The sequence below is a fragment of the Pogona vitticeps genome, chromosome 2, assembly GCF_051106095.1.
Source record: "Pogona vitticeps strain Pit_001003342236 chromosome 2, PviZW2.1, whole genome shotgun sequence".
NCBI classification, from domain to species: Eukaryota; Metazoa; Chordata; class Lepidosauria; order Squamata; family Agamidae; genus Pogona; species Pogona vitticeps.
Genome location: NC_135784.1, coordinates 101182853 through 101205198, shown reverse-complemented (window position 1 = coordinate 101205198; position 22346 = coordinate 101182853). Strand labels below are relative to the sequence as shown.

The following is a 22346-nucleotide window of genomic DNA, read 5'->3' as shown; positions in this document are numbered from 1 at the left end:
TTGATTGTTCTAAACAACTTCTATAATTTTATTTAACTGATTTGTGTTTATGTAAACACAGTCTGAGTATTTGATGGACCAGTGGAAAAATGGGGATATATAAGATACAGTTTGCATCCATATATGCGAGGCCCAGATAAGTGAAAATTTGCTGTATTTCTGTTGTTAATGTTTGTTCTTGATGTAGCTGTTAATGCAGAAATTGAAAAAATTAGTGTCAATAATTGAACCTAGTATGAGCGGAAGAAATATATACATTTGGCATCTTTCACGCAAAGTCAAATGAATATTCTTAGATTTGCAAATATGCCTCTTGTTTGAGAGGGCAAAATGGTATTTCTGCAGGAACATGTGTTGTTGTTTTGGTATGGGTAGTTGCTGCCTGGCATGCTCAACCACAGCCATTGTGTATGTAAGGATTAAGATCTAGATCTATTTTCCCCAAGCACATGTTTACATATATATTATATTAATACCTATAAAAAAGCTCAATTTCATTTTTGCTAACCTTCTGATCTTAGATGGAAAGAGGGCAGACAGTAGAGTGCATTTCTTTTGATAAATGCTTTGATCCAGGGTTTTTTGCATCAAATATTTTTTTGTGTTTTGTGATCAAGCACAAATTATGCAAACAAGGTTACAAACCTCCTGGATCAGAAACACTATGCTTGCCAGTCAGAAGATTGTTTTTTGCCTGTTCTGTCCTGGTAAAAAACAGTTCAGTCATTGAATCATTAAAAACAAATGAAACCAAACATGACCATAAACATGAAGATAATTTAGATCTGCAGTTAAAAGCTTCACAAGGAATTAAACAACATCATAAATCAATTTTAAAAGATCCTTCCTAAAAGCAAGGAGAGTGGAAACTGATCCCAATCTTGAGAGAAGTACATTCTGCAGTTTGGGAGCCATGTTGGAGAAAGCATGTATGTGTAAACGTGTGCCAGTGGAAGACATCTTGCTAATGATTCATTTATAATGCTTTCAACGTTTATCTGGAATGCATAATCAAGTAGCAAGCTTAGTAAAGATGTTAAGAGTAAACTAGATGTGATGTGGCAGACTTGTGCATTTAGTCTGTCACCATTACCTCTAATGTGGGAGAAATGTGAAAAGAAGTTTATGGATGAGAGAAATTAAACCTGCTCCTACCTTTATCTGTTGTGTTTCACTCCTTCAGAGCAACCCCTCCCCTTACCTATCCAGCTCCAATACCAGAAGTGAGCAGGCAAGTATTTGAAGTAGTGGAGTACAGAGAGAGAAAGGAAGAGGGGGTTTAATTCACCGCACTGCATGCACCTTTTCATTTTTAATAAATATATGATTTTATATTTAGGCACACCTATGTCAGTTGCAGTTAATTGGACTGCTGAAATGGTCTAGTTCTAGTTCAGGATCTGTCAATGAAGGAAGCATAATTGCTCTTTTCAGTTGCTAAGATTTTAAGGCAGTTTTGATAACAGCAGTGTAGTTCACGTTCTGTAATTCCTATCTACGACATTAAGCTCTTCCCCTGGTTGACTAATGTACAGTGCATCCCAGATTATGGGTGGTGCATCTCTGATGACACCCTATGTAATTTCAGGCTTTCAAATTAACACCAGAAATTTATAGTTCTATTAATAATCCTAACAAAAGTTTAATGCATGGTGTGCAGTTGCTTTGTTAACTTTTCTACTAGAATGCAAGTGTGAAAAACTTACAGTATTACTGCTATAAACAGTAGTCATTATATCCATAATCATTAGATAACAATTTTGTTGCAGCTCAGATTTTGTTATTGCCCATTGAAGGATTTGTTGTTGTTTAGTCGTTAAGTCATGTCCGACTCTTCGTGACCCCATGGACCAGAGCACGCCAGGCCCTCCTGTCTTCCACTGCCTCCCAGAGCTGGGTCAAATTCCTGCTGGTAGCTTTGATGACACTGCCCAACCATCTCGCCCTCTGTCGTCCCCTTCTCCTCTTGCCTTCACATTTTTCCAACATCAAGGTCTTTTCCAGGGAGTCTTCTATTCTCATGAGATGGCCAAAGTATTGGAGCCTCAGCTCCAATTGAAGGATAGGTTATATTAAACTGAATTGAAAATTAGTGATTGGGGGTTCCTTTCATTGATTATATAAACAGTAGGTAAGGTAAAGGTTCCCCTTGACATTTAGTCCAGCTGTGTCTGACTCTAGGGCGCAGTACTCATCCCCATTTCCAAGCTGTAGAACCAGCATTTTGTCCGTAGCCAGTTTCTATGGTCACGTGGCCAGCATGACTAGACACAGAGCACCGTTACCTTCCCACCATGGTGGTACCTAATCATCTACTTGCATTTGCATGCTTTTGAACTGCTACATTGGCAGGATATAAACAGAGTTTTGCACAAAGACTTGGATATGAATTTCCCATGAACAAATCTCTGCAAGGATTCTTCCCCCTGACATAAGGGAGTGAGGAAACAGAGGCAGTTTTCCCCCGGTTCTCATTTCTTACTGTAATTTGGAGAAATGTCCAGATGGTTGGGCAATATTTTGAAACAGCAAATTATATTGATCTGTGGCCTGCAAGGGAAATGAATCTTCCCCTTCCCTTTGCTGTTAGCATTCACAGGAGGGCAGACTTAGAATTTGGCTGACAAAAGCACAATTGTGAAATACTGACAAAACAAAAAAGGGGAAATGTTCTCAAATTCTTTATACAAATTGAGGGGAATAGTTTTTGCTTAAATAAGCCTCGTGGTGCAGTGGTTAAACTTCAGTACTGTAGCCAAAATTCTGTTCACAACCCAGGTTCAATCCCAAGTAGCTGGCTTGGGATTCGCTCATCCTTTCTTCCTTCTGAGGTCAGTAAACTGAGTACCCAGCTTCCTGGGGCGGGTGGGCACAATGTTGAATTGTGAACCGCCCACAAAGACTTTTAAGCACTTTGGGGTGATATGTAATCAGCACACTTTGCTTTATCTAGGAGATCTACTGTTTAAATATAGATTTCTCTGTAAACAAGCTTTTTGTTTCTCTAAAAAAAAGCTTTGTTCCTTTCCTTTTTTCTACATATTTGAATCCCAGTGTCTGACAGCCTTGGCATCTCCTGCCAATGACTCCAGGTTGTGGAATGAGTGCTTTTTATTGAGGCCGGTGCTGTTGACAGCAGCTGTCTCTCACCACCCTCCCATATCCCACGGGACTGAGTTTCCTGAGCTAGTCCTCTGGAGACAGTCAGTATAGTACTGGCTTTGGTTCCCATCACTGAGGCCAGTGAAGTCCTGATAATAAACAAGCCTAGTCTGGGACTGGGCTTGAAGCCCTTCAGCGAGGGCTGATAGAAGCAGTTGGTGACTGTTGGCTGGCCTCCTGCTCCTTGAGCACCCCCCTCTTCCTATTATGATGGTATTTGTGCCACCAGTGCCTTAGCTGGGGCGGGTGGGCGTTGCAGGACCTATTGGGTAGACATGGAGCTGGTTCCCAGCCTTCTTTGGGGCTGAAATAGTGGAAGCCCCTCTTCCCCAGCCATGGTCCCAAGCCACCTAGATGCTGTTTGCTGGCTCTTGCTAGGGATTGTTGTCTAACTCCCAGGCTAGCCCACTGGTCCCACAGAGGATGGACTTCTGCCATGAACGTCTAGGTCTCTTCTTCTTTGGCCAAGCACTTGCTGGGTGTCCCAGGTCCGAAAGAAGACCCAGAGCCTTTGCTTTGCTCTCCTGTAACCCTCTCAATGGGCCGTCCACCTGACCTGTTGGCTGTTCCTCAAGTCCTGGCTCCATGATGATACTGTACTTGGGCTTCCCTCATCCCAGCCTTCACAAAAGCCCAAAGCAGCTGTTCTACCCAGGCTCTTGGGTGTGTGTTGTGTGAGGCTGAGGGCACAGGTACTAGTGGCAATATATTGTTTAGGATTTGTGTGTATATACAATTTATAAAACAGCATGCTTCTTTTTCTCAAATTTCTTATCATATGGCTTTATACTGTGATTCTGAAATTAGATTTTGTTTTTATTTTAAATACCCTATTACAGGATGTGATGCAGCAAGCTACAAATGCTATCCTCAGAGGTGGCACTATTCAGGCTCCAACTGTATCTGCCAAGACGATTGCGGAGCAGTTGGCAGAGAAGATCAATGCCAAGCTCAATTATGTGCCCATAGAGAAACAAGAGGAAGAGAAACAGGAGGGGGGACAAAATGAATCTTTTAAGAGATACGAGGAAGAACTGGAGATCAATGACTTTCCACAGGTAAGATTTTTTTTTAAAAAAATCATATACCCTGTTTCCCCGAAAATAAGACCTAACCTGAAAATAAGCCCTAGTAGGATTTTTCAGGATGCTCGTAATATAAGCCCTACCCCAAAAATAAGCCCTAGTTAAGTGAAACCCTGCCCTCCACCATTGTGCAGCAACTAGAAGATGACATGACTGAATTTGAATAAATGTAGATTGTTGTACATGAAAAAAATAAAACATCCCCTGAAAATAAGCCCTAATGCATTTTTGGAGCAAAAATTAATATAAGACCCTGTCTTATTTTTGATGAAACAAGGTAGTAATGACAGTTGTACATAACATAGCATTCTGGTTAGCAATCTGAATATTTCTCCCCTATTCCCCACTCCTGATAGGATATCTCTGTAACACAGGTTTTGAATTTAATTCAGATTTTAATTCAGATTTTACATTTCTGTTTTTGCTGCAGTGTTGTGACTGCTTCCATGTGTAACAGTGGAGTTTCCTTTTTTCTTTTTTCTTTTTTTTGCTGTTCAGTCATATTTGTAGTTCACCAGTGAGTGGAATGGGGGGGGGGGAGGAGAATGAAACCTTATTACAGCATTGTGAGAATAGGTTATCTTATGTTTGTGTTTTTCAGTTTTAAAAACTTAACATTCTTGTTTTTAAAACTGAAAAACACAAACAGACAGAAGGCTGTTCACACCCAGTAATAATTCTTTGGCATTTTAGTAAAGGAAATTCACAAACACCACCAAAGACAAATGCACCATTTATATTGAAACTTTATACATCAATCAAATAAACATTTTTTTTCACAATGTAAAAAAAAAGGAGATAAATGCCTTTTTATAACAATAAGAATTGTTATATAGATCAGTGTTCCTCATCCTTTTTAACACCAGGGACCGGTTTAGTTGAAGACCATTCTCCTAAGGACTGGGGGCGGGGGTACTCGTTATGCAGTAGGAAGATAGCTTTGAATCGAGCTCACAATGGAAATGGTGAGCAGGAGGCGAGCTGCAATTGAAGCTCCGCCTCCTGTTAGATCAGTGGCTTAGAACCTAATGGGAGCATAGGCTCCTCTTAGATTCTAATGCCACAAGCACAGCTGATCTAGCAGCAGCAGGAGGGGAGCGAGGAGCAAAGCTCCGCCTCGTGTCAAATCAGCAGCAGCATTAGAACCTAGCAAGCCTCTCATCCTGCAAGCCGCTCATCTGTCCTGGCGGCCCAGTCCTTCCAAGGCTATGGACCAGGACCGCCCCACGGCCTGGGGGTTGGGGACCCCTGTTATAGATACATATTTAACTGCTTATAACTTAGCTTGTTATTTCTAGAGAGAGAGAGGTCAGAGTTGTTAAATGCAGTTCATTATACTTTAAAAATGTCCGGGAAAATTACAAAACTTTCCAAAGACAAAAAATAAATCATTTACATTTTCCCCAATTATTGGTCTTTGGTAATTCTGCTTGGCAACTATCTTACAAAATCACCTACCATCTTATTTAGCATTTCGCTTACCTTTTAAACGTTAACACTCAGCATGTTTTCTTTTTGTTTGCCTCTTTAATCTGCAGACTGCAAGGTGGAAAGTAACATCAAAGGAGGCATTGCATAGAATAAGTGAATATTCTGAAGCTGCAATTACAATCAGAGGAACTTACTTTCCTCCAGGCAAAGAGCCCAAAGAGGGAGAGCGGAAAATTTACCTGGCTATTGAGAGTGAGTATTACTGATAATTTCCACTAAATCGATATCTTTAGTATCATCATCAGACTTGTAGAAAAACATGTCAAAATCAGTCTGGAATAATGTAAAAATAAATATCACTTACTAGCTGAAATCTTGTTGCTTGGCATAGTAAGTAGCACTAGAACAGGCCTATTGAATCAGTAGGGATTTGGTGAACTACTCTGAAAGTGCCATTGATTCAAATGGGCCTACTGTAGCTTGGAACTTAATTTAGCATAGTAAGGTACAGCTAGAGTAGTGATGGCGAACCTATGGCACGTGTGCCACAGCTGGCATGCAGAGCCCTTTCTGCGGGTACACAAGCCATAAGTCACCGGATCACTACTCCTCCCCGCCACATAGCCAAACCCAAGAAGGTGGCTACATTCGCAGTGCTGGTGCTTCAACAGGTGGATCCAGAGCAGCTGGTGCTGGTGGCGGATCCGGAGTGGGGTCTCGAGGCACCTTCATGCCTGGGATTCCCCCTTCAACCACCACTTCCGGTTCCGCCGCCATCGCGGCACACCGCCTGCTGGTTTTTCTCTTCCTCCCCCCCCCCCGGGTTTGGGCACGCGAGCCCAAAAAGGTTCCCCGCCACTGAACTAAAATAAGCCTATTTTGAATCAATGGAACTTGCATTGAATCCCCGCTGATTCAATGGGCCTACTCTAGTGCAACTTAATTTATTATGCCTAGTAAGATTTCAGCCACTGAACAGTACTAGACTAATGAAGTTGAGATATGTCTCTTAACTACTTTCATATGTAAGAGAGAATTTTATTCTTCCTTTTTTATATAGAAGAGTTGAAACAACAAAAATTGCAGTGGAATAGAGCAGTGGTGCCCAACCTTTTCCCAACCACAGACTGGTTGGGAGGGTGTGGCATGCTTGTGGGGACGTGGTGCGCCTAAAGGGGGGGTGGAACACGCTCTTGTGCATGCGGGGCCCCGCTCGCGTGCATGTGCACAGCACGCTCACATGAGTGGAGCACGCATGCGCAGGGAGGAAGGAAATCTGTGGGAAACAAGGTTGGGAACTACTGTTCAAGGTACAGTGGTGCCTTGACTTACAAAATTAATCCGTATTGGAATGGTGGCCATAAGTCGAAATCTTCGTAAGTCGAAGCACCATTTCCCATAGGAGTGCATTGAAAACCGATTAATCCATTCTGGCCGAAGGAAAAAAATACCAAAAATAAAATAAAATACTGTACTGTAAAAACAGAACAGTTTCAAAAAGCGAAAACCAGCACCTTACCCTGCTGTCTCCGTTGCTGCCAGGAGGTGGGCCGCCAAACCATGCCAGTTGGGCTCTGCCTCCCGTCCCCGCTGCCCCTGCAGGAGGCAAAGGCAGCGGGGATGGAAGGCAGAGGACAGTGGGGGCGGCTTTGGAAGCCTGGGAAGCTAGCATTTCCAAAGCTGCCCCAACCTCCACGCCAGGTGCCGGCTTCCCAGGCTTACAAAGCTGCCCCTACCGCAGTGCCAGGTGCCGGTGCTTTGGAAGCCCAGGAAGCCAGCACCTGGCGCAGAGGTTGGGGCGGCTTTGGAAATGCTAGCTTCCAAAGCACCGTCACCTGGCGTAGCGGTTGGGGCGGTGTTGGAAGACCGGGAGGCTGAGCCTTCCTCTTCCTAACCGTTGGGGCAAAGAAGGAGCCTCTTTGCCACCAACGGTTTGAATTTCCCGCCCCTTTCCCCTGCCTGTTTCTTTTCGTAATTGGAAGCTCCGGCTGCAAGTCGAAGCAAAATTTTGCGGCCAGAGCTTTTTGTAACTCGAAATTTTCGTAAGTAGGGACATCCGTAAGTTGAGGCTCCACTGTAATATGAATGTTCTCTATTCTGTTGTAAAAATACTTGAGCTACCATATTTGCAGGCGTACAAGATGACTGGGCGTATAAGACGATCCCCCAACATTTCCACTCGAAATATAGAGAGGACGGCTCTGTTGTGGCACCAGCGGTGGCTGCCCGGGGCTCTGCCCGGGCCTGCCCTGGAAGTTCATGGCCAGCGACGAGGAAGGCGAGGAGGAGGGGAAGCGGGCGGGCGGCGGCAGCGGAGGAGGAGGGGAAGCGGCTCTCCGGTGGTGGGTGGGCGGGCGGGCGGGAGCTAGCTCAGCAGCAAGGAGGGCGAGGAGGAGGGGAAGCGGCCGGGCGGGCCCGAGGAGGAGGGGAAGTGGGTGGTGGCAGAGGAGGAGGAGGAGGGGAAGCAGATCTCCGGCAGCGAGCCACTGGCTCAGCGGCGCGGGACGGCGGGCTCTGGCCGCTCAGGCATGGCCGGCTCTGCTTCCCTCCCTCCGTCCGGACCAACTGCCTGCCCGCCTACCTGTCTTTTTCCCCGGCCGGCGCGGCCCCGCGTCACTTACTCAACAGCGGTGGCAGCTCCTTCCTGGCCCAACTGAAGTGCACCCGGCGTATACGAGGACCCCCCCCCACACACACACACTTGGAGGCATGGTTTTTGGGCCAAAAAAGTTGTCTTATACGCCGGCAAATACAGTAAATCCAACATTCTACTGGCCATTGCATCAGTATCCCTCCTATTTTCCTTTTCCAGAGTGTTTCCCAGCTGTCCAGAGCCAGGTTTCATGATGTACAATGAGCTGTAGTGGGGATGCTGATCACTCCTTCCCAGTTCTTTTAACTCACATTATGTGGAACCCCATTACGGGATACTGCTTAGCATTATTTATGGTTATGCTCTTCGTGTAATCTTTGCTTTAAACTGCCTTTTTTCTTTGTAATTTATATTGCCTTTATTTAATCACTCAAATACAAATTAAGCTTAGGGATTATGCCGTATGTTGTGTATGATACTTAATAATTACAGATAATAAAATACCAAGATATTATCACAATAACTGATTTATTCAAATAGCATCGCAACTACAAACAGACTATAATTTTTCATGGAATGATTTGCTTCACCACTACATATTGTGGATTTAAATGTTTCATCTTTTTAACTTCTCATTTCAGGTGCCAATGAATTGGCTGTGCAGAAAGCTAAGGCAGAAATCACTCGACTTATCAAAGAAGAGCTCATCAGACTGGTAAGTCAGCTGTTGGTATTTTTTGGATTCAGCACTGTCTTTCATTTGAGGAAGCATGCAAGGGACCAAGATTTGGTGATTCCCCTTTTGCTCTTTACTCAGAAGTACCACTTCACAAACATTTGTCTTGAGGGTCTTTGAGATACCTAAATCAGATTTTCAGGAACACAAAAGGGTATAAGAAATAAAACAAAATTGTAAACAATGCATCCCTCCTCCAAACATCCAATTCAGAGAGTTCAATTCCATATCACTCTGAGTCACACTTATGCTCTTTTGTTGTTGTTGTTTCTATAATTATGTTACTTTGCCTTACTTTATTAAGTACATTATCGACTGTAAGTGTGATTAACTGCATATTCCTTTTTTTTTTTTCAGCAAAATTCGTACCAGCCCACCAACAAAGGAAGATACAAAGTTTTATAATATTTGGAGTAAATCTGTCTTTTTTTCCTTTGTGGACCTTTGGTATTTCTGTTGACCTTTGCTATTTACACTGCTCATTTGTAAATTATGCTTTTTTAAAGAAAAGTAATGTCATGCTGAAGTTTTTAGAAGATCAATATTGCTTTTTTGAGAGGATTGTTTTCTGCAACAATTTCAGGAGGGCATATTTAAACTTTTTTGATTTGTATGTTTTCCACTTTCATCATCCTGAATAAAATTAGTCATAAGTGTCCTGAAAGAATATAGTATATCCTCAGTTTGAAAAACCTTAATCAGGGATTTGCAGTCACAATACTTCTATACTCACATTTTCAAGAAATGGAAAAAATGCTTCTAAATGAAAGCCACATTTTTCTCCTTCATTTGTTAGAATAAAAATCCTAGAGATCATTAAGAGTTTTATGATCTTGAATTGTACAAATGGAGTGTAGAAACCTGGAGGAATAAAATTCTTAATAGACTTTGATGCATATGGATAATAATAAAATGTCATGCCTGTATATTTTTCTGCAAAATGAAAAATTCATGTAGCTTTCTAAGAATGTCTGATTTTAGGATTTAATCAATAATTTGTTATTATTTAATGTGAGACATTTATCTTCCACAATATGAATACCATTTTCATCAGGGAAGTAAAGTAAGTGAAGCTCATAGTGTGTGTACTTTTTAGTTGTTTTTCCTCAAGACCTTTTGTTCCGCATACATATATTCAAAAATAATTAGTTGGTTAAGATCTCCATAGTTGACAGTGGCTGTTCAGTTGGAGTATGGAGTCGTGTTTGGCATTCTTGTTCCTGGTACACTGATACAGCAGTTCCATTTGATCTGATTTTCTAGTTGCATCTTCTGATTTTCACCCTGAAAATTTAATGGACAGCTTCTCTCACATTTATGGAATTTTACTTTCAATAATGTTTCATAACTGATCGTATATATATTAAAATAGTGGCAATAATAATTGGAATGGAAGGTTTGTCTTGGAAGAGACTTTGGAAGGGTTTGATATATTGAGCCCAAAGCTAGTTTTAAAATGTGTATTTATCTAAATATGTTGGGCACTAAGTTAAATAAACCTATAGAGCATTTATGTTGAAGAAGAAGGAAAGTTTGTTTTGGAAGAAGCATCATTTTTTAAAGCTCCAGTGAGCTTAAAAATGCCAGCAGGGCTAAAGGTAAGGAAACTCCATTTTATCTCTTTCCCCTATTCAACCTTTATGAATTATTTTCTTATTTTTCTTCTGTGCTATTACTTCTAGTGAGAGAACTAAATATGCCTGCACCAGCACTGGTGTATTTTCCCCAGAATCTAGTGTTTGCCCTTGGAATGAAGGACCTTTGTTTCCAACAAATCCAAAGTCTTACCCAACTAATCATTAAAATGTTGACTTGCCTTTTCTTCCTTATTGCTCTTAACTCATTTGTTTTCCAAAGCATGAATTGCATTTGTGGACACATTTACTAATGGTTCTGTGCTAGTTTTTCTATTTTGCCTAATGGTATATTGTCATGTGGTGTAAGTCTAGCTGTTTTTTGAAGTCTGAAATTATTTTTAAAGTGCTGTAAAAAAACATTAAAGGGGGCAGGACATGGTTTTGGTTTGAGGTGTTTTGTGTTGGCAATTGCTTTGAGAAGACATGATGATAGAGATTTATCATTGTAGAGAAAACTGAAGACATACTATATCTGTAATCTCAAGTTTTAGAATTCTTGAAATGTCTTTGTAAAGAGCTAATTTACACACCCACACCCAAGTATGCATTTTCTAGCTTCCTCATGAAGGAAAATAAAAAATCATTATTGTTCAGCAATCTTGCATTTACAGTAATACCTCTGTTTACGAATTTCATGCGTTCTCCGGAATGTTATGTAATGCGAAAAATTTGTAAACTGAAACACGGTTTGCTATAGGAATGGAGGCGGGACTATAAACCTCCAGGCACAATGCATTCTGGGGAAACTTCCTTTTCAATAGATTTCCATTCGTAAACCGAAAGTTATGTTAACTGAGGCGTTTGTAAACCGAGGTACTATTGGTAAGCTGGGTGTAAGATAAAACTAGGGCACAATAATTTCAGTTTTCTAGTTTGTATCCAGATGTGCCCTTAGCTGATGGGAGTTTCTTTGGTTGAGTGCAAGCTTCCATGAGAAGGGAACCAATTTTGCTAATCATTCCTTCCCTCTGCACTCCCCTATGCCCCCATGCTACTGCTGATGGTTGGAAAAATTATAAAAAATCACTGCTATTTTCACCTTTTTCTTCCCATGATACTTCAACTGGATCAAATAAGCTTCTGTCACAAGACGGGAAAGATTTGCATAATGTCTTCCTCTTCGTACATGTTTATTTTTGGTGCAGTACATATATAAGGTTTCCTGATTCAATCCGTCTGGTCTACCAGTTCCAAAAAATGGTCTTAGTGTTCATTGCATTATGTTATGCATTGTCATTATACTAAGTGACATTGCCCATAAAGTCATCATATCCAGACTCTAGTAGATTAGGAGGAGTTAAATTTGGGTTCTACATAAAAAAAGAACTGCTGCATCATGGTTGTTTCCAGTAACACTGCTATGACAAGCGATGGTGAAAAAGTAGTGAACTCGTAGTTAACTTTACTTTTGGATATAGCTGTCATGGGAATCAGAAGAATGGCGTTGTCAAAAATGTCTTGCATCCATCTGACACTTTTTATCAAGTAATTCTGAAGGAATTCCTCCAACACTACATTTCTGCTAGTAATGTGTGATCACCTGCATATCTTAAATTATTGGTGTTTCTTCCACCAAAACAAGTACAGTAACGTGTTATTAGCTCTACAGAGGAAATGTCCTGAAAACACATATCCCAAACTGATTTGGCATTATTTCAACTACTGTGGTACCTCGACTTATGAACTTGATCCATTTTGGAATGACATTTGCACGTCGAAAAGTTCGTAAGTCGTACCATTTCCCATTGAAATGCATGGGAACGGAATTAATCCATTCCAGCATTTCAAAAGACAAAAAGGCAGGGGGAAAGGGCTAGAAATTCCAATCCCCCCTTTCTCCCTGCCCTTTTGGCTTCGGAGCTCTCAAAGGGCTTGCTCCAGTGTCGGGTGGAAAGCCCTTTGAGAGCTCCAAGGGTCCCTGCCACCGTGATCAGCGCCTTCGGAGTTCTCAGAGGGCTTGCTCTGATGTCGGGTGGAAAGCCCTTTGAGGCCTCTGAAGCAAAAAAGGCAGGGAGAAAGGGCTGGAAATTTGCATTTCCCGCCCTTTCTCCCTGGCTTTTTAGCTTCCACGCTCTCAAAGGGCTTCCCCCCCCAGACATCGGAGCAAGCCATTTGAGAGCTCCAAAGGTGCCGATTACGGCGGCGGGGACCCCCAGGGAGGTCTCCCAGGGCTTGCCCGCCACCACGGGGGACCTCCCTGGGGGTCCCTGCCACCGTGATCAGCGTCTTCGGAGTTCTCAAAGGGCTTGCTCTGATGTCGGGTGGAAAGCCCTTTGAGAGCTCTGAAGCAAAAAAGGCAGGGAGAAAGGGTGGGAAATTCAAATTTCCAGCCCTTTCTCCCTGCCTTTTTGCAGGGAGCCATTTATAAACGGCTCCATTTTCAGAAAAGGGCATTGACTTGCAAATGGAGCCTTGACCTCATTCATAGTGCAAGCTCCGTTCGCAAGTCAATGCCAGTTTTTGCCAACGGAGCCGTTCGTAAATCAAAAAGTTTGTATCTAGGCACGTTCGTAAGTCGAGGGTTGGCCGTATATAGATTACAGTGGTGCCTCGCTTAACGAGCGCCTCGCTGAGCGATGAAATCGCTTAGCGAGGCGCTCTGGGCCATCGCTGGAGCATTCACTCAGCGATGGCCCCTATGGCGATTTTTCGCTTTGCGATATTCGCTAAGCAATTCGCTTAGCGAATATCGCATAACGAAGCGGGGGAGAACAGCTGATCGGCGGTTCCAAAATGGCCGCTGGAAGGTCTGCGCTGCATTTTCGCGCCCTGCCCTCGCTTACCGAGGGTGCGAAAATGGCGGTGCTATGGAGGAACATCGCTTAATGGTCAGTTGCGTTTCTATGGCTTTTTTTATTCCGTTTAGCGATGTTTCGCTATAGCGAAGGTTAATCCGGAACGGATTAACCTCGCTATGCGAGGCACCACTGTACTCTAAATCACAGTTGATCTGTGGATTTCTCAATTATATATATATATTTTAATAAGAACTCAGTGTCTGGATACAGATGAGTTCTTAATATCTTAAATGTCTCTCTCTGCCTGTCCCTCAGGTGTTCAACTCAGTTGCTAAACTTTTTTGCTTTCTTCTTTGTAAAACCTATACTTCTTTCATGTTCTCACCTCTTTGTCTACTACAGAGGTTTCCAAACTACAGTGGTGCCTTGCAAGACGATGTTGATTCGTTCTGCAAAAATCGCTGTTTTGCAAAAACATTGTCTTGCGAAATGCGTTTCCCCATTGGAATGCGTCAAAATCCATTTAATGTGTTCCAATGGGGAAAATAGTCGTCGTCTTGCGAAAATCGCCCATAGAGAAACCATTTTGCGAAGCGCGGATCAGCTGTCAAAATCGTCTTGGGAAAACGGTTCCAAAAACACCCGTTTTGCAAAGCGCGGACCTAGCTGTCAAAATCGTCTTGCAAAAAATGGTCCCCCCCCCAAAAAAAAAAGTCTTGCGAAGCATGGACCTAAACATCATCCAGGGAAAATCGTCCATAGGGAAAACCGTTTTGCGAAGCGCTATAGTGATCGCAAAAACTCATCATCTTGTGAATAAACCATTTTGCGAGGTAATCGTCTAGCGAGGCACCACAGTATGGCCCGTGGGCGACATCCGGCCTGCCTTGCCTTTTATTCAGCCCAGCGAACGTCGTAGGCTTAGGCAGGACATGCATGTGGGTGGGAGTGCGGGCAGGCATGGTCTTTCGGCCCTCAAAAATGTGAAGTATGTATGATGTGGCCCTCACGCTGAAAAGTTTGGAGACCACTGGTCTACTACAATACATTTTTGTATGGCCATATGTTTCTTGTCTATGTTCCTCTTTTCTGCTCTTTGCATTCATTCTCTATTCTCATACAGTGGTGCCTTGATTTACGAACTTAATCCGTATTGGAATGGTGACCGTAAGTCAAAATGGTCATAAATCAAAGCAGCATTTCCCGTAGGAATGCACTGAAAACTGATTAATCCATTCCGGCTGTTTTGTCCTTATGTCAAGGCACAGTTTGTAAGTCAAAGCATTAGTTCCCATAGGAACTAATGCAAAGCTGGTTAATCCGTACTCTACCAGTAGGGGGAGAAATTTTACATTTTTTCTTCTTTTGACCTAAGATGAACTTGTCAAAAAAAGGCAGGAAAGATTTTTTTCGTTTGGAAGTCAAAACTTTGCTCGTAACTCCAAAGCAATATTCCGCATCCAGAGCTGTTCGTAACTCAAAACGTTTGTAGGTCAGGGCATTTGTAAGTCAAGGCACCATTGTATTTTATTTAAATTTATTCTGGCAGCTCAGTTAATATATTACTCCTTTCTTTCTCAAGGCAATTCTAACGTATAGCAACTTTTCTTAGATACAGTTTTCAAGATATAGAGTACTCAGAATTTTTTGGTCATTCTCCTTGCCGTTCTGTGGGACCACTAAGCAGCTTGCCCAGTGTCATATAAGTTCTTCTCCTAGGAGGCACAGCAGGGAATTAAATGTTTGCCCTCTGGCTTCTTAGCCAGGTACCCAAAGTTATAACTGAATTATCCAGCCAGCACCTTCATAGTTTCACTGTCGTTTTCATGCTCTTTTCTCTATCCATGTCCTTTCAGAAATTTCACTCCTTTTACAGTATTGGAGAACACAGTACTTTATCCCCCATTTTCTGAATCACTGGTTCTCACTTGCTGTCCCTACACCACTTCTAGCTCCTTCCACTAATCTACTTGATATGTTTATAATGTTTTTACCTATGGAGCTGTTTCCATTTTTATACTGTTTCTAATATTGGTGGAAAATTACTGCTTAATTATTGTAGCCATCACTGAGTATAGCAAATGCACTATATTTTTATTAGGTTAATAAAGCAAATTACTGATTTAACTTATCCTATCATACATATGTTTTCTAATTATTCTCACATACATTTTCCTTTTATTCGTCTTGTCTACTATCTTTTGTCTAAGATTGTAAATCTGCTGACAGGGCTATCGTCATCTTATTTAAAGCACATATTCTTTGAAGATGATCTAGAAGTACTTTTCCCTTAGTTGCAGATCACTGTCTTTTGTTGGTATCAGTTGACGTGAAAAAAATTAAACAGATAACTGTTGTATATATGTGCAGGTCTATTATTAACTTATTTCTGCTCCATATTTTATTTAGGGCAAGCTTGCTTGCTAGCTTTTTGCAGTCATATGCCTGAAAAAAGAATGCTGCTCTTATGGTTATTTCTCTTGGCCAAGATCTCTTCCAAAATATAGTATTTGCCTAAGTTTATGTTCTTAAAAGCTAGATTTTTGTAGAAGATACTCTTGATCCCAGTTAACCTAGTTTACAACACAGAGAATGTATTTCTACCCAGTGCTCTAGAACAGTGGTTCTTTTTGAAAGAAACGCCCCCTTGAGCCATTGAGGAAGTTATCATCCCCCCCCCCCGCGGTGATGATATTTATTTATTTATTTATTTATTTATTTAAGACATTTAAATCCAATGACCCATGAAAACAAAATTCAATTCCAAGAAAATGAAATGCCCCCCAAAAGTAACACTTAATGATTTAGTTGCAAGCGAATTTTAAGACGCAAAAAGAAATATAAAAAGGGCATAAAAACAAACCACAATGCAGGAACTAAAAATTTCAAGATGAAAACTCTGAAACTAAATTAAGATTGGAGGAAAATATATATTCATGCATATTGGAAAAAGGCTGCAGCCATCTTCACAGGTTTGGTTTGCTCCAGCGCCCCCCTACTGCCCCCTTCTGCTCCAACGCCCCCACGCCGCCCCTTTTCGTTCTACCGCCCCCCTGAAAAATGAAATCGCCCCCTAGGGGGCATTATCGCCCACGTTAAGAACCACTGCTCTAGAATAATAATTGGTAAATCCATAGATTGAATGTGATTTAGACTACAGTAGTGCCTCAACTTATGAATGTCCCGACATATGACCATTTAGAGTTATGACCAGCTCCGGCAGCAAAACTTTGCTTCGATTTGCAGCCGTAGCGTTGAGTTACAACCAAAAAAGGCGGGGAATTCAAATTGCTAGCCATTGGTGGCAAAGAGGCTGCTTCTTTGTAGCTCTTTTGCCCCAGCAGTTGGAGAGTGGAGATCGGAGGAGGCTTCAGACTGCCCAGTAAGGTAAGGTGCTGCTTTCTACTTTTTAAAAACTGTTCTGCATGGTTTTGGTTTGGGTGGTGGGATTATATTTCTATGCTGTGATGGGTCTTGCGGGCTTTGTTCGCTTTTTGACTCCCCCCACCTCCCAATTTCTGATGGGTCTTGCAGGGTTTGTTTGTGTTTTGGGTTTTTTCCCCCATTTCCAATGGGTCTTGCGGGGTTTGTTTGCTTTCTGCTTTGCTTTTTCCCCATTTCCGATGGCTCTTGCACGGTTTGTTTGTTTTCTGCCTTGCTTTTTTTGCATTTCTTCGGCCAGAACGGATTAATTGCATTTCAGTGCATTCCTAGGGGAAATGGTTCTAACAATCGCTGATGTCACTTATTCAATTCATATTCATGAGCTGATTTGCATGGGCCTATGAGAGGACTGGAGAGGCGGAATCAGCAGCTACTTGAGGTTTGGCGGGAGAAGGAGAAGTCAGATAGAGCTGGTTAGTCAGAGAAAGAGGGAACAGATACTGAGAGATAGAGCCGGTTAGGAAATTAAGTAGAGAATGTGGTAATGATATAGCAAGAGAAAAGAAGTATGTACTGAGAGAACTATTGATTATTTGCTTATATATAAGGTGTATCTGAAGAACTTCTGTTATTATTCAGTCTGCTTCACTTCAATAAATAAGTTCTGTTTCTGTTCACAAGTTAAGTGTTCAGACAAACGTCATTTATATTGTGGATTGAGGTAATCCACTAGTGGCAGCGAGAGGAAAATGCAACATGAAGCTTTGTGAGGGAAGGACAAGAGAGGCGATAGGGGTGAACACCAAAATGGTGCTTCAACTTATAACCATTTCGAGTTACGACCGGAGTTCCGGAACCAATTAAGTTAGTAAGTTGAGGAACCACTGTATTCTGTTAAAAAATTGAAGCTATGTTAACTTATGTTTGGAATATGCTTTTCAGGACATTTTAGTGAGCAGTTGGTCAGTCTCTTCCCCCACCTTTTTCACATTTCCTTGTAACTACTTGACAGAAGACTCAGAAGGAAATCATATTACATTCCTGACTGTCATATTCCTCTGATTCCCATAGCATCTCTATGTCCTATCACAAGTAAAAGTAAACAACTATCCATTAATCCATTGTTTGCCATTGCTTTTCACAGAGTGCAACTGGAAGCAATGACTAGCCAACAGCCTTTCAATTGGGGAGTCCAATTTTTATTCCTTCCTTGTTTCTCTCCTAAAAGAGGCTGGGTGTCATTATGGCTATTCTGATTTTGCATGCGGCAATGTCAAACAATTATGTGTTGCTTGCAGACCATCCCCAAGGTTGTTCAATCAGTAAGTTCTCTTCCCTGCATTGTTTCCCCCACTAATTTGCCCTGACTGTGAACTGCAGCTAGTGGTACTTTTCATTTATCCTTATGTGACTGAATTTTGATTTCTTTCTCTGTATTCATTTGCTTTTCATTATCACCCCCACAATCCAACATATTCTTGACATTCTGTGATAAACCATTCTTAAATGCTGCTGCTTTAGTTTTCAGATAAATACCTACATTGGTCTGTTTAGCAACAACAGAGGGAAAATCCCACAAAAAGTATTATATAAGAGAGAGATGACGACATTCTGTTTGCATTTTCTATTTGTTGCATTTGTTGTTTGGTTTTTTGTTCTATATTTTTGTTGTTGCTGGATAAGACTAATATGGTTCCCTCTTTGAGAACTGCTATAGCTGAATGAAGAGAAATCATTCCTAAATGAACATAATTGGTTGTGATCTTCAGTTCCTAGCTAAGACCATTCACGTGGATCAACAAGCAGCAACTTATCCTGAACATTATGTCCCTCTCTCAAGTTTTGGGTGGCGGGCCTGTGCTGACTTTGGATACACCTCTAAACTTACATCGCTACAGAAGTAGGGACAGAATTTAGATAACACAACATGGTTACAAAAGCCGAGAGAGGCTTTGCCATAAACCTAGATGTGAACTGTGTCCTCAAAATTACTTTGGTAACATCATCAGAAGTTCTAACAATGTCACCCAGAAAACCAGGTTCATTTATTTGTTCATCTTCTAATGTGATATATGTCGTCTTCTGCAAGCGGCATCCTCTGTGGTCTGCATAAGACAGACTAGTATCTTTGCAAGAGAATACATGGATCCAAATCTGACATCTGAAATGGCAAAATACAGATGTCAGTGTAAGAACATTTCAGCCTCTTGCTGCTCTCCAAGTGATTTTTGTAGACAAAAGGAATTAAAACCTGAAATTTGAGAGGGAAGCAGGTGAAGTGGATATACTCATAAATTACTGTGTGCATCTGGATGATATAAAGACAGGGTGAGGCTTTTAGCACACTATGGTTATACAGTACTCATGTTAGTACAGTATATATGTATGGTTTGTATAACTTGCTGGAGCAGATTGTGGCTAACTGACGGGGGGCAGGGCTTGTCTCAGTTGCATGCTAGTTCATGTGCCCAACTGTGCAACTGAGATGAGTTCTAGCACCTTGTCAATTAGCCACAATTAGCCATGAGATGTTATGAATCTTATATAAAGACCAATAGGATTTCAGATTATGCACATTAATAAACTTTCTTTCTTTGCTATAATTGTGTGTAACCGTAATGTTTTGAGAATAAATTAAACCCCAACAAAACCTTGGCAATTGAAGTCCTGAAAATTCATTATTTGCATATTACTATTGCTAGGATATTAATATAAAATCAAAACTTTGAATTTTAACTATCTGTGGCAATTAGACTATTTTCATCTTGGGAACTCTTCCCCACATGCTAATATGCTGTTGCTGTTCTTCTTTATCTCACCCCCGCCATTATTTACACTATATAAAACTAGCTCAGATTTGGACTTGATGGCCACCTCCTTTTTTCAGCTCTGCCTATGCAGTGGAAATGACATCACCAATAAAGGCAGTTTGCTGCTAAATAAAGAGTTCCTTGTTTGATTCTTGGCTGTGTTTGACAATAATAATCTCAGAACTGTAGAGCTGGAAGGAAACCTATGGATCATTGGGCCCAGCCCTTGTCAGGGATGTGCAGTGGGGGATCAAACTCACAACCACTGAGCTATCCAGTTCTTATTCTCATTTTGAACCTGAAAAATGAACTCTAATCAGTGTCAATCTTCAAGAGGCTGCTAATTTTTTAATAGCCCTTTATGTTAAAGTTCATAATTCTGTGCCATATACTACCATACAATGTTCATTTTCAAAGGCAATTTAACATTTTTGTTGCATATTACATTCTTCAACTTAAGGAAGCTGCTTCACACCCTTCTGTATTATGACCAGGGCTTGTCCACTTGTCTGTGACAAGTGAAAAATGCTGCTTGACAAGTAACAGCTCCCTCCCTGCCTGCCTCCTTCCCCTCCGCCTATCTCTCTTTAATCCTGCAGTCCTCCACTTCCCCCTCCCATTGCAAAAGGAAAACTGCCTTCTCGCAAGAAGAGAGTTCAAGGGGCACCTAGAGATACAGCTCGGCAGGAGAATGTAGAGTAGTCCCATGCTGGAGAATATGGAGATTCCCTGCTCCCAATTTCAACTGAACGAGGACACATCCTGGGGTGGGAGGGAATCGTGGCTCCTTAAGAGGCTGGGCGCTTTTGCTTTTGCTTTCAGGTGTTTTTTTTTTCTGGAGGCATTCAAAAGAAAGGCATTCAAAATACAAGCTTTATGACCCCACAGGCATGCAGGTAATAAAGCAACCCAAGTCTGAGTGTATAAATCAGTGATTCCCAATCTCAATAAACTGTAAGGCTATAGTCTGGTCATGCTGACTGGTGAAATTGTTGACTGACTGGTGAGACATTCTAAAAATTTTCAAGCCTGATTATGACTTTTATTACATAGCTATGATGTATTAATTCCACAAATTCCAAGATACTTATATTTCTCAATGTGCTGCACGCTTTGATTTTGGATTTTTAACTCCCTTTCTTTCGCTGCTTGCTTTTTACTGATTATGACCTTAGCAACATTCCTTTTTGATTATGTTTACTAGTTATTTCAGTTACTTAAGTAAACTTTGCAGACCATCTAAATTGTCACCTAATAATATTGTATCATCGTCATATAGCAGATATTTCTGCTAACTTTTCCACTGACAATGATAATGACCTTTGAATCAGCAAGTGCTTCTTTAAAGTTGTTCTCAGACTACACACTCAAAAGCAGAAATGATAGTATATATCCTTATTGTACTCTTTGTATCTCTGTGTCCTCTGTCACCTGAACATCAACTGTGGTTTCTGCTTTTTGTCACTTTAGATTGCCATATACAAATACCTCTTTAATCAAGACTTCTGTTTACCAACTGCTCCACCAGCTTGTTCGTTGGACTTTATGTTCAAAGGAGTCATTCACAAATTTAAATATAGGAGTAGGGGATACCTCTTTAGACCACTAAAGAACTCATACGATCTGCTACCTTTCATGGATCACATGTCCACAAATTCACGAATTTATTCTATTAAAGCAATACCTGTTTTATTAAATAGATAGGGATGACTAGTGGAAAGGTCAAAAGGCAAAGGTTCCCCTTGACAATTTTTGTCCAGTTGTGTTCGACTCTAGGGGGCGGTGCTCATCCCCATTTCCAAGCCATAGAGCCAGTGTTTGTCCGAAGACAATCTTCCGTGGTCACATGGCCAGTGCGACTTAGACACGGAACGCTGTTACCTTCCCACCGAAGTGGTCCCTATTTATCTACTTGCATTTGCATGCTTTCAAACCGCTAGATTGGCGGGAGCTGGGACAAGCGATGGGAGCTCACTCCGTCGCATGGATTCGATCTTACGCCTGCTTGGTCTTCTGACCCTGCAGCATAGGCTTCTGCGGTTTAGCCCGCAGCGCCACCACGTCCCTTGACTAGTGGAAAGGCAACTCCTAATTTTTATGGCAAAAGTAAATATAAGGAGACCATATGCTGAGAAATTAATGTTTAATTCGTATTTGTTTTAGTATTCTAGCCTGTCAGGTTACTTTTTCCAACAATTTTTAAAATATTATTTCTTCAACTGAGAAATATATGGACATTTATTTCCAGTTTAAAGTATTTTAAAAGGATGCTGATATAATGATATAGTTAGTTTTTTATGGGCTAGCTTTTTATGCTGTCCTGAAAGTAGAGAAAGCACAAAGCCAGCAAGTTTGAAACAAAATTTGACCCATAATGAGGCTGATTTCCACAAATACTTCTGGACAGATGAGCAATCTCCACTACAAATGTAGGATCCTTGGTGACTACAGTGCCTCAAAAAGTGTTTGGATATATTTTTATAATATGCCCTTCTGTGCTACATTATCATCTATGAAGAAATTGGATATAGCACTCTTTCTGTTCTGCCTCTATTGAACATAAGGAAGCAGTATTTCAAAATGACTGCCAAGAAGGATCTTCTACAGCAACATGCAGTATTTTTTCCCAGGCAGTTTTGATACCGGAGCAACTTTTACACAGTACTGTACATGGATGAGAACTTCCTAGATTTTCAAAGTCAATCCATCTACACAGTATCCCATTTTCACAGTTCAGGAACACTTCACAAAAGGAGGAAGTGCTCTGACT

The 22346-nt window shown here is 41.3% G+C and overlaps 1 protein-coding gene across 1 annotated transcript in view; it reads left to right on the top strand.

Annotated features, from left to right (window-relative positions):
• Positions 1-11023, top strand: part of DDX46 (DEAD-box helicase 46) — a 40266-nt gene extending 29243 nt beyond the window's left edge. Inside the window, exons 21-24 of the mRNA XM_020794426.3 lie at positions 4002-4220; positions 5786-5930; positions 8913-8986; positions 9365-11023. Coding sequence (XP_020650085.2) covers positions 4002-4220; positions 5786-5930; positions 8913-8986; positions 9365-9412 — 486 coding nt within the window. The 3' untranslated portion in view covers positions 9413-11023. The remainder of the gene's footprint in view (positions 1-4001; positions 4221-5785; positions 5931-8912; positions 8987-9364) is intronic.
• Positions 11024-22346: the final 11323 nt, after the last annotated feature.